This window comes from Acanthochromis polyacanthus, chromosome 1 (assembly GCF_021347895.1).
Source record: "Acanthochromis polyacanthus isolate Apoly-LR-REF ecotype Palm Island chromosome 1, KAUST_Apoly_ChrSc, whole genome shotgun sequence".
Taxonomy (NCBI): domain Eukaryota; kingdom Metazoa; phylum Chordata; class Actinopteri; family Pomacentridae; genus Acanthochromis; species Acanthochromis polyacanthus.
The window spans coordinates 56,358,729-56,373,004 of record NC_067113.1 but is presented as its reverse complement, the minus strand read 5'-3'; the positions used below and the strand labels follow the sequence as shown (position 1 = coordinate 56,373,004).

At 40.1% G+C, this 14,276-nt stretch overlaps 1 protein-coding gene across 8 annotated transcripts in view; it reads right to left on the bottom strand.

Moving 5' to 3' along the window:
- celsr1a (cadherin EGF LAG seven-pass G-type receptor 1a) overlaps positions 1–14,276 on the bottom strand; it is a 126,893-nt gene that overhangs the window by 19,652 nt on the left and 92,965 nt on the right. For 7 of the 8 annotated variants that reach the window (XM_051946259.1, XM_051946251.1, XM_051946264.1 and 4 more), the window contains 12 exons: positions 14,134–14,275; positions 11,209–11,329; positions 10,100–10,283; positions 8,527–8,628; positions 6,167–6,261; positions 5,618–5,827; positions 4,447–4,630; positions 4,216–4,359; positions 3,940–4,123; positions 2,045–2,212; positions 1,837–1,963; positions 1,544–1,744 (listed from right to left, as the gene is read on the bottom strand). In XM_051946259.1, the coding sequence (XP_051802219.1) occupies positions 1,544–1,744; positions 1,837–1,963; positions 2,045–2,212; positions 3,940–4,123; positions 4,216–4,359; positions 4,447–4,630; positions 5,618–5,827; positions 6,167–6,261; positions 8,527–8,628; positions 10,100–10,283; positions 11,209–11,329; positions 14,134–14,275 (1,862 nt within the window). The remainder of the gene's footprint in view (positions 1–1,543; positions 1,745–1,836; positions 1,964–2,044; positions 2,213–3,939; positions 4,124–4,215; positions 4,360–4,446; positions 4,631–5,617; positions 5,828–6,166; positions 6,262–8,526; positions 8,629–10,099; positions 10,284–11,208; positions 11,330–14,133; position 14,276) is intronic. The other variant, XM_051946263.1, reaches the window with a different exon arrangement.

The following is a 14,276-nucleotide window of genomic DNA, read 5'->3' as shown; positions in this document are numbered from 1 at the left end:
GTATGCCAATATGCTAAACAAACGATTCATATGAAGAAAATCCAGTTTCGGGCTTCAAAATAAAAATGATGTTGAAAAATATGGTCTCAAAGTTTCTACTGACTGTCAGTGTACATTCTTCCTGATTTATGCGCATTGTGGGTGGTAACACAACAATTGCTTGATAGTGTCACGTTTAGACCAAATGTTTTAAGCAGAGCAAAGCCGCTAAAGATGTTAAACATGATAACACCAACAGATGACATCTTTAACATTATTAAGAAGATCAGAAAGTTGAATTTCTTTGAATATTATTTCATAAAAACTGAAAAAATCAAGTGGAACATTTGCAACATTTCTCCAAGTGAACACAGATGCTACCAATGCTGGAATAATAACTGGTGACTCGACATACTACAGATACTTTACTACTTAGATTTTAATTTCTTTCCAGACTTGTCTCCTATTATTTCTGTTTAAACACTGCCTGCAGTTCAGCAGAAAATGATTCTGGATTTTTGTCATGCGAAAGCCGAGTCACTCACGGCTTTATCATCGTGCCAGGAACACAACTTTTTTTGTTTTTTTACAGCATCCGACTAGAGTAAACACTTACTTTTTGGTGAACTTCTCGATGTTATTTTGATGGAAAAATTACAAATTTAAGCTCAGATTTGGTTATTTTTCCCAATGAAACTGCACATCACACATTATTAGTTCAAGAACTTTTGGAAAATCTGACGATTCAAACGGTTTTTACAGTTTCTGGATTGGACAAATGGTGCATTTAAAAAAAAAAAAAAACACTGTTGCATTTTGAGGTTCAGCAGGTTAAAACAACTACATGTGCAAGGTGTCCTGCCATTTTAGATTTTTTCCAGTTATTTGGGATAAGGAGTAACCAATAAATATAATAATCCAATAATATCTAATATGTAATTATTACGTTTATTATATTTATATTATATTTATTTTATTATTATTTAATTATTATTATTGTTGTTCTTATTATATTCATATATCATTGTTATATTATTATTATTATTATCATCATCATCATCATTAACAATGCACTCTTTTTGAAAAAAAAATGATGTTAAGATATGTGAATGGCAGGTCTTAGGAGGATAAACCTACTAAAAGTCCCTGAATTCTTGTCATTCTTGAATGTTCATCACACCTGAGTCACTCATGGCTTCACAGTTGCAGGAAGGAACACAGAATTTTTTTGTTTTTTACAGAATCTAACTGGAGTACAGGGTTAATTCTTGGTGACATTTTAAATATAATTGTGATGAAATTTAAACTTAGATGCTGAACACATCAAACGTGAGTAGTTCAAAGATTCTCTGAATGATTCTCTTTATTTTAGGGGTTTGCGACTGACAAATGCTGTAATCTGGGGAATTTTTTCAAGACAATCTTAATTAAAACCTGCCTACATCTGGAGCATGACAGATGGTGTTGATGTTGAGCTATTTAAGGTCATATGACAGGGAAACAGTGAGCATCTGCTGCAGCATCTCCATCTATAATCTGCACTCTGTTTTAAATATTCACTTACCACGTTATCAGTCTGGTTGATGCCGAGCAAAAAGACGAGCATAGAGAAGAATAACGCTGCCACCAGATTCCTGTGGATGACATGGAGGTTGGACCGGAGGCGGCGGAGGAGGCACAGCAGGATGAAGGTGAGGAGGAGGAGGAAGAGGGAAACCGACACTGTGGTGTAGGTGACGATCTTCACGGGGAGGACGTCTCCGTGCTGTGGAGAGATGGTCCAGGACATCAGATCAGGAGTTTTAAAACAAGATTAAAGGGCGATTTAAATGAAGCTGGAAGTGATTTAGTCAGTACCTCTCTCTTTGAAATGTCCATCAGCACGGCGAAGCTGGTCATGTGGTTACACTGACAGCTAATGTGGCTGTTGTTCCTGTTAAGAACCTCGCAGCCTTTAGACGACCAGCCGCCAGTACCTCCCACCCTGAACACATAAACACAACCTTTGTCAGTGTCATTCAAAGCAGAATCCTACACAGACTGTTCAAAATGAATTCAGACTCACGTGATGGAGTGATCCCAGAACACACAGACCGGCTTGGTTCTCTCCTCCGTCTCCAGCAGGGTGTACTCTAAAGTGATGGGTGGATCCAGGACGGCAGGAAGAGGCGGGCCTTCGCTGTGGACGGTGGCGCTCACTATGGCTGTGTTGATCACCGGACGGTTGGGAAGCCTGAAAACGCACACATACAATCAATAAATGAACCAAACTGACCTTAAAACTTATCGTAAAAAAAAAACAGCCCAAATTTAACCATTTATTAGATCCAGAAACTATAAAAACAGAGAGATTTACCTGAATTTCAACTTTCTGATGGTCTTTGAACCGTCAAAGACCATCAGATTGATGTAATTCATTAAAATTGCTTTATTTGTTCCAATCCAATTCTGCGAAAAACAAAAGATTTTGTGTTCCTCTGCATAACTAGTGTCTCAGCTGCAACTAACGGTCACAAGACAAAAATGTAGGCACTTCTCAGCTGAACTCAACAAGGGGAAAACATAAGTAATAGAATATGTAGAGTCACTGTTTGTCCAGGCAACAAATGTATATACAGTGAACCCTCACTATAACGCGGTTCACCTTTCACGACTTCGCTGTTTCACGGATTTTTGAGTGCAGTTTTTTATGCTTTTTTTAAACATTGCATTGTGTTCTGCATCCTGATTGGCTAAGGGACTGACTAACATGAACAGTCTCCGCGCCTCGTCTCCTCTGCCATACAGGCCAGCGTTGCCTGCTGTGGAGCGCTGGATCATTTCTCTCCTTGGTCTCCATGTAGTGAGACACCCTGAAAGACGGAGCCGACGGAGCAGCCTTATTCTTTTTCCCCGCCGTCAACCGGACAGTGGACGTGGTCCCCTGCCGTCTCTGGCCACCGCAGCCGCGTTCCCCAGGAGAAGAGCGCCGGCGCGAACCTTCCCCACCCCCGACCCCTCCAATTGATTCACCCGGTCCGCTCTCTGAGGCAAGAGTACCGCTGCGGCGTCCACCTGGCTGCAGCTGCAGCGCTCCCCCAAATGCAGTATTGTATAATAACTGTAAAAAAATAAAGCTGACTACTTCACGGATTTCGCCTATCGCGGGTTGTTTTGGAATGTAACCCCTGCGATAAACGAGGGTTCACTGTACTAGGAAAAATGTTGTCCACTTTTATACTACAGTTCATCAAAGAAACTCACCGATTTTTATGATTTATGACATAACTGTGTCATACTAAACAGAAGACATTTTAGCGTTCTCTCTACTTCTAGTCATGGCTGTGCTGTTTCCATAGAGGTGCAGGACTTTATATTGCAGTGAGAAATGAACCCACAATGAGTAAAAACCTGACAGAAGCAAAAAAACAAACAAAACCCCCCCAAAAACTCCCAGATACTGCCAGAGGGTTAACATTCATACAAGCATATACCACCACAAACCCAAATATTGTCTAAATATGGTCAGATTCTCACATTTGATGTATTTATCTTATCCTGGAAACATATTTTTCATGACTTTCTTTCTTGTCACACAGAGCAGGAGCACAGAAAACTCCCGAGTTCAGTAACTAGTCAGGAGCTTCTATGCCCATGCAGGCGGTGATAACGGGGCTCCTGCAGTAAATATTATGACGTGTATTAAAATTACAGATGACATTTTTCATGTGAGGTAGGCTTTCTTCAAAGGTTTACAGAATATAAACACACTGAAACGTAAAGAAGAGAAATCTGAGAGGTTAGATAGAGTGTGTTCCCATTTCTGCCCCCTTAGAACATAACTTTTTAACTCTTTACAGCCATGTTGTTAAGTGTTTCCACTGGTGAATGCTAGTAAAATGCACAAGGAGATTTTTCTGCACTTCCTTCTGTTTGCTGATTCACAAATGAAGTAGAGTCCCACTGATGTCGATGACCCACCTGAGACTCCTTCGGTCGGGGTCGTATCTCTCTGGAAGCAGTTGCCCCAGCGACTTGTAAACTATCACCACGGCGATGGGCAGCGGGGCAGGAGGCTCCAGGTGTCGGCGCCTCCTATCGGACACCGTGTGCTGCTCCTCCAGTGGGGCGTCGGTCTGAGCCGGAGGGGCAGCAGTTGGTTCTGCTGAGGTGGAAAGATGAAAGACGACGGAGCTCAAGAGGTTTCAAAGCTAAAAACCGCAGAGTGATTCTGTTTAATCCAGTCGCTGTTCCTACCTTTGTGGACTTGAGCTCGTAGGTTAAACTGTGGGAACTGGACAGAAGAGCCCAGTTCTTTGGGAAATTCCTCCTGGATTTCTTTAAAGTGAGGGAACGTTGCCCTCTCCGGGTCGGACACGTTGAGGTAGTCCACGGTGAGAACTGAGGAGAACAGGAAACAGAAAAAGATGAGGATGTAATTGTTTGTACAGGTGATGTGAAGAGCTCAATCGCAGTCGTGACGCTCACTCATGTTGTCCGTGACGATGGTGAAAGGTTTCAGGTAGGTTTTCCTGACGTTCTGGGCCAGCGTGTTGGCGTAGTCCTCGAAGTTACGGAGCAGATGTGCCGTGCCGCCGTCTGTCCTCTGGATCTGATCCCAGTGCGTCTTGGTGTTTGGATCCAGTATGGCGCTGCCGGCTCGCACCAAGTTCTGGAAAATGACAAAAGTGAACACTTTAAGGAAGCGATTCAAGGCACATACATTATATAAAACCCAATAAGACAAGATGGCAAGTTGACAAGTGTGTACAGTGATGGATAAAGTTGAAGTGAGAATCAACCAGTGGAGGTCGATGTGCCACCACTGCTCCAAACTGGGTTTCATAATATTTTTCTAATAATTCATGATTTATGTAACCTGCAATTAACCCTCTGATCTTTAAGCAGTTTCTGGGTATTTTTACTCAACGTGGGCTCATTTTTCATGGCAATATAAAGTTCTGAACTTTTCTAAAAGAGTAGAGGAAGAGGGAAATTAAAAATGTGTTTTGTGCAGCACCACAAAGTTATAATGCCATGAACAAGAAAAATAAAGAAAACGAAAGAGAAGCAGAAGTTTCATTTCCTGCATTATTCATGTTGCAAATATTTTAATAACCTGAAATCAGCCTATACACATAGATGTCTCCACTATGTACTATAAATATGTATTATTTACATTTGTATTTGTTTCTGTACTTATTTTCCAACTACATTGCCTGTAGTTCATCCTCGTCCAGGTGAAAAGTAACAGACTTTTGTAAATGACTGTTGGGGCACAGAATTTTTTTGCCTTTTTTTTTACAGAATCTTTGAAGCACAACACGTTTATTTTGGACAGATTTTCAAATAAGACCTTTAGAATGAAGCAATTTTGACGAAATGTCCCAATTTTTTGCTTTCATTTGATTGCGTTCCCCAACGGAATCAAAAGTCGCACATGACGAGTTCAAGGACCATTAGAAAGTTGAAAGTTTTTTACAGTTTTTACACTTTCTTGCTATGATGAATGCTGTAATTTTGGTGATTTGCAAATAACAGCACGCCTTCCAAACATGTCAGTGGGTTTTAGAGTTAGGAAGATTAAGTTGCAAATCAATTATTCTGAAATATTTTGCGAAACAAACAACCAGAAAGTTCTTTTTTTCAAAAATTGTACCTCATTGAAGTCAGCATCCCTCATGGCGGTGAGGTCGAATCCGGCCTGCTGGCTCTCGTACTGAAGAACATGATTCAGCAGCTGGGCGGCCGTCTTCACGTCATTGCCGAAGTAATGCGGCGTGTCGTTGGTGGCGCTGTGGAGCAGGCGAACTATGGCCTTGGAGCGTTCACTGTCCATCCTGGAAGAGTTGCGACTCAGTTCCTCATTCTGGAAGAATGGAGGGTAAAAAGAGAAAGAATGGGCAGGTCAAGGCAAGGAAATACTGAGTAGGTGTAGATAAAAACATAATAGAAACTGGTCAATCCCAGGATTAGTGAGACTGAAAAGTTCAAGCCTCAAGTGTTGGGTTCAGGTTGAAGCACAAAAGGTGAAATACTTTGCTTAAATCACCTAAAGCTGATCAAATTACACACAGCAGCTCCGTTACAGTGCAGTTTTTAAAATTTACTGCCACTAATCATTTTGATTTTTGAAACAAACATCATTCCAAAGGCTTGTCTTCATAATTTAGCTGGAATTTATGCTTAATTTCTGTCTAAGAGTCACCATTTTCTTCAGATGAGAGAAGGTGATGGTGGTGCAGTTGAAGAGTTCAGGTGACAGCCAGCCTTTCTCATCACTGCAGTGGCGGATTGCAGTACCTGAAAACAAGACAAAAACGGATGAAATGGAAGTTCCAGACAAAAGGTCGTTTCAGACAAAAGGTCGGTGAGGCCAAATGTTAAATAACGTAAGCACAACATCATAACAAATCTTTATTATAATGTATTAACACAACACATAACATTATAAGATGCTTTTTGTCTCAGTCTACTCACAGGCTTTGTTCAGTCTGAAAGGAAAACCTGCAGAAACTGAGGCGCAAGAATGGCTAATATGCTATTGCTGCTTGCTTTTAAAAACAGCGTATTTATGGAACATTATCATTATTATTACATATTACTCCCGAATGATCAAACCTGGCTTAGATTTGTGCAGAATTTGAGTCTCGAAAGTCCAAAACAACCCACAAATGAGTTTGAAAGGCAAGTTTTCATTAAAAAAAATCACCAAAATGACATAATTTTTTTTCTGTGACGTGCTGCTTGTTCAGAAAAATTATCCAAATCTGAGATTGCAATTGCGATATTTCATTAAAAACACTTTATTCTACATGTCTCAAATAGAAACTAGCCAAAAATAAACCCTTTGCTCTCAGTAAACTCTGCAAATATCTAACTAGGAAGCCTTTAGTGACTCATTAGGGGGCTTTTCAGCTGAAGTACAGGCTGTGTCTCCACAAAGCAGACAGCATGGAAACAAATTCAAAAATCACAGAATCCAAAGAGTCACCATTTTCCCACAGTACTGGTAACACTTGTGGACACTCAGAAAAAGATTATATTTGTTGATTTCACTTTTTCCCCCCAATTTTTAGTGAAATAAATAATTCTCTTTTTGATTTATGGCATTACTGTTTTGATCTACTGTACCGGAAACATTTCTATCAGAGTTAAAGGACTTTATATTGCAGTGAAAACAGTGAGTGAAAGAGTGATGGGAGCAGAAAAACACTCAAACTGCTTTCTGTTCAGAAGGTTAAATAAGTGAAAAAAATAGAAGATCCTTTGTATTTTAGAGGGGAATTAAATATGTGAAACTACACTTGGTTTCCTGAGTCTGGTGCAGTTTGGGAACAAAACTTAAATCCAAATACTAAAGTCTCTTCAACTGCTATTGTTGAAAAGGAAAAAGAAACGGCTGCCAGCTGAAGCCAAGAGACGCACAGAGTGATACTCGCAAATAAATTCCCCAGTGAGTCTAGGGAGACAACAAAGGTCGCCATGGTGACTGCAGTCACTAAGGGGGTAACCAGGGAAGTGACAATGTTTTACTGGAAACAAGTCAGTGAGTTCGACTGTTGAGTTCGCTTCGATTCTCTCAGACACACAGCTGGAGGAGCGAGGAGGAGGTATCGCTATCAGCTCTTAATGTATCTGGTGTTTTTCCAGAAGTCCTGTTAGACTAACGGACCAATCAGACAGCTTTATTACAGCGTTTTAAGCTTCAGGTTTATGTGGCTTAAAATACATTAACTCACAAAAACACAGCTGTTACAATAACTGTGTCTATTTTAGCACAGAGACTGTGATCTTTTCTTTTTAAAAGCCAGATTAGACTATTTTTGAAGACAGAAATAACACAATCTTAGTGGCTATAAGGGGTAAAGTAAAAAAAAAAAAAAGAGCTCTGGACTGGAAGCTCACTTAAAGAAGAGTTAAACAGGAAATAACAGATCGCCCGTCTCAGACTAAAGGCAGCAAAATAGCAAAACTATTCCCATCAACTCAACCTTGACTTTGTCGGTGACCTAAAACTCCTCTGATCTCCACTCATCAGCCAGTTTGATGACATCAAGACATAAATACTCAGCAGCAGTTGTCATAAAGAGGATTAACCCTCTGAACTCCAAACAGTTTCTGGATGTTCTTTTGTTCCGTCACATTATTTACTCATTGTAGGCTCATTTTTCACTGTAATATAAAATCCTGAACCTCTATGGAAACAGAACAACCATGACTAGAAGAAGAGAGAACTCAAAGATATATGATAATTAAGAAAAATAAAAACTGAACAATCCTATCTCCTTTGAGGAAACACTGCCTGCAGTTCAGCCAAATATTCGCTGAATTTTTGTCATGTGGCCGTTGATCACAGCTGAGTCACACAGTTTTTCCGTTGCAAGAAGGATCATAGAATTTTTTATTTTTCACTAAATCTGATCAAAGCAAACTTAACATTTTTGGCAAATTTTTAAATAACCTAGTTCGAGGATTGATGAAAACGGTTGTAATTTTGGTGATTTTTAAGAATAAAAGATGCTTTTTAAACCATCTTTAACATGCAGAGGGTTAAAACATACTCACCCATGGATCCTTTGGGACAGTTCATGGCAGCAGGACGTCCAAATTTGGTTTTGGGCCACCAGATGCCTGAATCAAACGCCTTTGGACAGCCCTCATACACCACTGTGAAGAGAAGAGAGTAGTTTTAAGCACGCCTCATATGGGTCATGCTGGTTTGACAGTGTTGCAGGAAAAGCTCAACCACCTGAACTTTCACTACAAGAAATCCACTTTAAAAGATAAACACCTGCTTCGATTCCTTATGAAACGGCCAGACAGACCAGCACAGTGACATTCAACCCAATTAATCCTGCAGGGTTGTTATTACACAAGCCATGATACAGAATTCATTTCAGCAGGACAAGCCAGGCTGGGACTGCAGGTTTGCTGGTATGTTTGTGGCTGTAATCTCCCAACGTTTCATTAACTCTTACCACTGCTTCCCTGCCATGACAAACAACTTCTCAATTTCATTTATTTTTTAAATCTGAGATTATACTTGTAATAAAATAGCTGAATTTTGTAGCTGCAGCTAACGCATTCTTGATTTTTGGTTTTCGGTTTGTTTTACAGAATCTACAATCTCAATAGGTTCATTTTTTTCACATTTTTAAAGAAACATCCTTTTTTTTTAGCTTTGATTTGGTTGCTTTTCTGAATAAAACCAAAAGTCACACATGATGAGTTCAAGGACCATTGTACAGTTGACAGTTTTTTCTGCTCCTACAAGTTTTTGTTATGATAAATGTGTGATTTTGGTGATTTTTTTTAAAGTAACAGCATACCTTCACACCTTTTGGTAGGTTTTGCAGTTCAGAGAGGTAAGTTGCATGAAATAATGTTTCTGAAACATTTAGTAAAAGTCCATAAAATCAACCAATCAGGAAGTTTTTGCTTCTTTTCAATCTCCCTGACCTCTGCATCCCTCTTAACAGTGAGGTCGACGCTCAAGAGGGAATGTTTTAGCGACATTAAGTGCAAAGTTTTGTTAGTGAGGGTGTGTTTACGCTCTACAAATTGAAGAAATCTAAGAAAAATTGCCAAAATCCACTTGACTACAACTAATTTCATCAAAGAGAACTATATTGTGACAAAGGCGTCCACATTTCCCCTCCATTAAAAGTCCAAACACGTCCTTAGAGCCTCATATCGGGTCAAACAGTGAGCGCCGTGACACTGATTTTCTCTTGTGGTTTTGTCTTCCATTCATCTCTACTGTATTGTATCTATGCAGAACGGCTGCCAAGTGAGCCCCACTGGCCAGACTTGCCTCTTCTGCTTGACTGGACGGTGACAAAGATATGAAGTTAGCTCAACTGCAGCACCAGCAGATGAGAGTGACACTATTTGTCTCCCTTTTGACACTTCGCCGATTCATCCGGGTCCACTTTGTGAACCCAGAACATCGGCTTTATTTAGCAAATCATCCGACTTTTCATGGTTTCATTTTTCATAAACGCTTCATTATTCACTCACTTTGTATGCAATCACTTCACACATGAGCAAATTAGTGTAATACCAGCTGAACTCTGCTCTGTTACGGACTAATTTGAGATTGATACCAGTGGATTTGGCAAATATCGGATTCACGTACCTTCGCATCCAGTAGGAGTGACTTCAGCAAAGGGATTATCGCACTGGTTGCACTGGCGCCCGATGACTCCTCCCTTGCAGGGGCACTGACCAGAGACGATGTCGCAGGTTCGAGACTCGGAGCCGACGGAGAAACACTCGCAGGGGTAGCAAGTGTCCTCACCCTCCGGACGGTAGTGGTTTTCCTGCGGGGAAGAGCACACGTGTGACTGAGATTTGAGGAGATTTTGATAGCTGGGATGAGGAAAGGTGATGCTTTGGTGCAGGTTTTGAGTGCAAAATTAAAGCTGATGTGTGTAATTTGTAGTAAGCAGTGATCCAGACCAAACAAGGCAGACACAAGAGATTTATTCATTACAGGCTCATTGTTGAAATGAAATAGAAGGCTGCAATGGCACGGTGGTTAAAGCTGAAGTGCCACTGTGTGTCGACAATCATAACTGAGGGTACCTACAATGTCATTATGACTGGTTCAAACTAAATATAAGATATCTTAACTTTGATGCACAACATGGGTCAGGACATACCCATTTTCCATTGAATATGGGTCACTTTTGACCAATATTATGCATCAAATTGTTAAAAGGACATCGCAGATACGTTGAATTTACAGGAATTAAGGATATCTTGAACTAGAATTATGAGTAGTAAGAATTAAACTGTCAATATCTGAAACTGCAATTACAGCTGGTCATGATTCAGTTTTAGATATTCACATAGTGAGTTACAGATATCTGCAATGAGAAACCTCAACTCATGAATGAAAAAGTTCTGTCATTTGTGCTGCCAGTTGAATTACAGATATCAGCTATACAAATCTAATCTTGCGATTTGTTCTCTGGGAATGTTAAAATGTGTCCCATAAAATTTCAAGGTGTACTTACTTAATGCAAAATTATAAAAAAAGACAGCTGTAGTAAGAAGAAAATGAAGATAACTACATTAAATGTTCTAGTTAAAGGGTCCTGCAATGTCTTGGTTAGATCGGTTTGGGTGGTTGATTAAAGCATATTTTTGTGGATTACGTGTTGCTGATTTGCTTTATGTCAAAAAACATGGACCTAGTATTCCCTATTAGCTTGCTAAATGCTAAGCTAGCCGGGTGTTTACCTTGCAGCGACACTCTCCGGTGGTCTTGTTGCAGTCTTTATGGAATCCTCTGCTGGTATCGCAGTTACAGGGTCCACATACAGGGTTGCCCCACCAACCCTGAGGACAAGGCTTCTCCACTCTGTCATGAAAAAAAAACAGGAAAAATTAAGCAAATAAGGTTCAGAAAACACAATCTGACAAACACAAGGATGTTTTAAAATGTTATACGAGTCAAAAACCCCACCTCAGATTTTAAAAGATAGAATTATGTAAGAAACCAAATGCAATCACAAAATTGTATTTTTATTTAAATTATGCTAACTCTTGAACCATTACACTGGCTCCTTTGCTCCTTTGAAACCGGTAGTGAGATTTAATGATAATTACACGACACAATGCTGGTTTGGACATGCAACCATTCATTTCAATGATTCCATTTGAATGTATTGTTCTGCAAAAAGGACGACAAACCAGTTTGGGGAAAACTAATCACCGGTCTCTCAGTCACCTTAATAACTAACACATGTGTAACTTTACGGTCTTGTGGGATATCATAAAAAAAGCGTCATACAACACAAAGCATCTGGGGTTTTTTTGTTGCTAGTTTGGTATCAGCTCAAATGCATCAAACAAACAGCTGATTATCTGTTATCGCCAAGAAATGGATCTAGAATAAACTTCCTTCGCACTTTAAAGGTGGTTTAACTCAAACAAACACACACTGACTGCGTTTCTCCCTGGAGAGAGATGTGATCTCCATCGCTGTTATGTGATCTGATAGGACGAGCTGCAGTATGAGGGCGGCAGAGACGAAACACCTATGGAGGCTCAGTCGAGCGTGGAGGGGGAATCCTGCTTCCCGAGTGATGCGTGTCATAGGGGTCAGCTGGGAAATGACTGGGCCGGCTAACTCAGGTGAACCTTCATATCGTTGCTGGCTCAAACCCCCGATAGGTCACTTTGATTATTTCTTTTTAATACTTGATCTTTCTTTCCATCTCTCTCTCTCAAACACGCTGTCGAGCTCAGATTTCGGACTAATAAACCTGCACTGAAAGACTGGCAACATTACAAAAAGAGCAAGAGTAGAACTAAAGCAGAGGAAGATTAATGAGGTTTGTCTGAGTGGGAGGCAAAGTCTGTTTTTAGACTGTTTTGTTTGAAACATCAGGATTATAACCCTGTAAAACACACTGTTGCAAAAACACAACATCAAATCACATCCATATCATATATATAATCTTTATATATGTTTTTTAAACTTTATTTTCTCTGTTCTATCTATCTATCCAACTATCTCGATAGATACATATAATTCATTAATTTTTTTCTGTATTTGAGTTTTACTGGGTTATAAAGCTGCATGCACGCCCTGTTAGTAACACAAGTTCATTTCGGTGCAGTCGGGATAAATGTCAGTTACTTTAAAGGCGCAACATTCTGCATTTTAAAGGTATATTATGCACGATTTTGAACATAAATGTAGCATTAATTCAGCAGCAAACGACTGTCTGCTATGTAATTATATAGTGGAGTAGTAGCGTACTTAGCAGAGGATGAGATCACACTTTCTCCACGTGTTTTGAAATTCAAACTTCTCATTTCTATGTTTTGCCAGCCAGTTCAGCCATGTGTGCATGTTAGTGCATGTGAGGTCCTCCCATTGAAACTGTTGACCCTCCCCACATTTATAAACAGACCAAGAGTGACGCCAAACACTGTATTTCTCTCTAAAAAGAAATTCAGCTGACATGTTACTGTCACTTAAAACACAATAAAATGCAAGAGAATTTAGTTTATCGATTTAGATGAAATTTTGAAGTTGCAAATTGTTTTGATGAGTTACATTGACATATTGTTGATAATTACACCAAGTTAATATTGTGAGTAATTCAAACTTAAATTTCTGGATTGATTGAGTTCAGTTCAAGTTGTGGCAAGTTGTAGTCTGATTTGCTAAATTAGTCTTGTGTTCAAGTCCTTAAAAACTGAAAAAAATGCTACCAATAGTTTAAAATACCACTGAGTGTAGAGGAAAATGTAATTCCCTTCACTTCGAAAGGGTATTTGGTTGAAAATAACTTTGATACGAGTTGTCAGATCTCAAAAACTGATGCAAGCTGGTGGCAGTCCAGCATTTAGACACAACCACCATGTGTCAACTTCTGCAGTCTTTCTTTAGCCTAGCTGCACGAGACAACCACGGCAACGAATTTAATTCTCTGCCAGGGTGGGTCTAGTTACCCTCGGTAAGCCTCGAGGTTGGATGCTCCTAAAACTGGCCGATGAATCACCATGAAGTGTAGAGTCAGAAGGCGGGCGTAACTAAGTGACGACAGAGGCGTGACGATTCTAGACAACCCACGGCAACGAATTTAATTCTCTGCCAGCGGTACAACAAAAACGACAACAGTCGTTGAGCTCCATTAGCACCGACTCTGAATAATCTTTCCGTTAACATGTCTGTAATATACTTGAGCTTCACCCATTGACTGTATAAATAAGGCTTCACCGAACTCGCGCATTCTTAGATTTCTGGCGCTCTGGGAACTACGTCAGCCTATTCGTTGCGCTGATTGGTTATATGCCTACCCAATTGCTGCAGAGTGATTTGAAAGACAACCTTTTAGCCCGCCTCCCTCCCTGTCAAGAGTTCCTAGACCCTTGTGTCTTCAGACCTGGGTCTAGCATGGCTAGGGTAGGCTTCCTTCCTTTCTGGTACAAAACTTGTATCTACAAATACAGTTTTCAAAGTTTTTCTACAGGAAGAAGGTGGAATGATTTAGTACAAGGTGGGAGAAAATGTTTTCAAAGTTAGGTTTCCCAGTTTTTGAGAGATTCCTGCATGAAGGTCTGTAAGTAACTGTAACGCTTCCCCAACTCAACATATTTTACATTTAAACGAGCGGAGTAGAAAAACAGCCATAGTAGAAGAAACTTTACTTGTTTTCACAGTACTGGCCGTAGAAATTCTGTCCACAGTCACAGGTGTAGCCGTGGGAGGAGCTCGGTTTGCGGACACATGTGGAAACATGCTCGCAAGGATTCAGCTGACAAGCGTCCACACAATCTTTACCGAAATAACC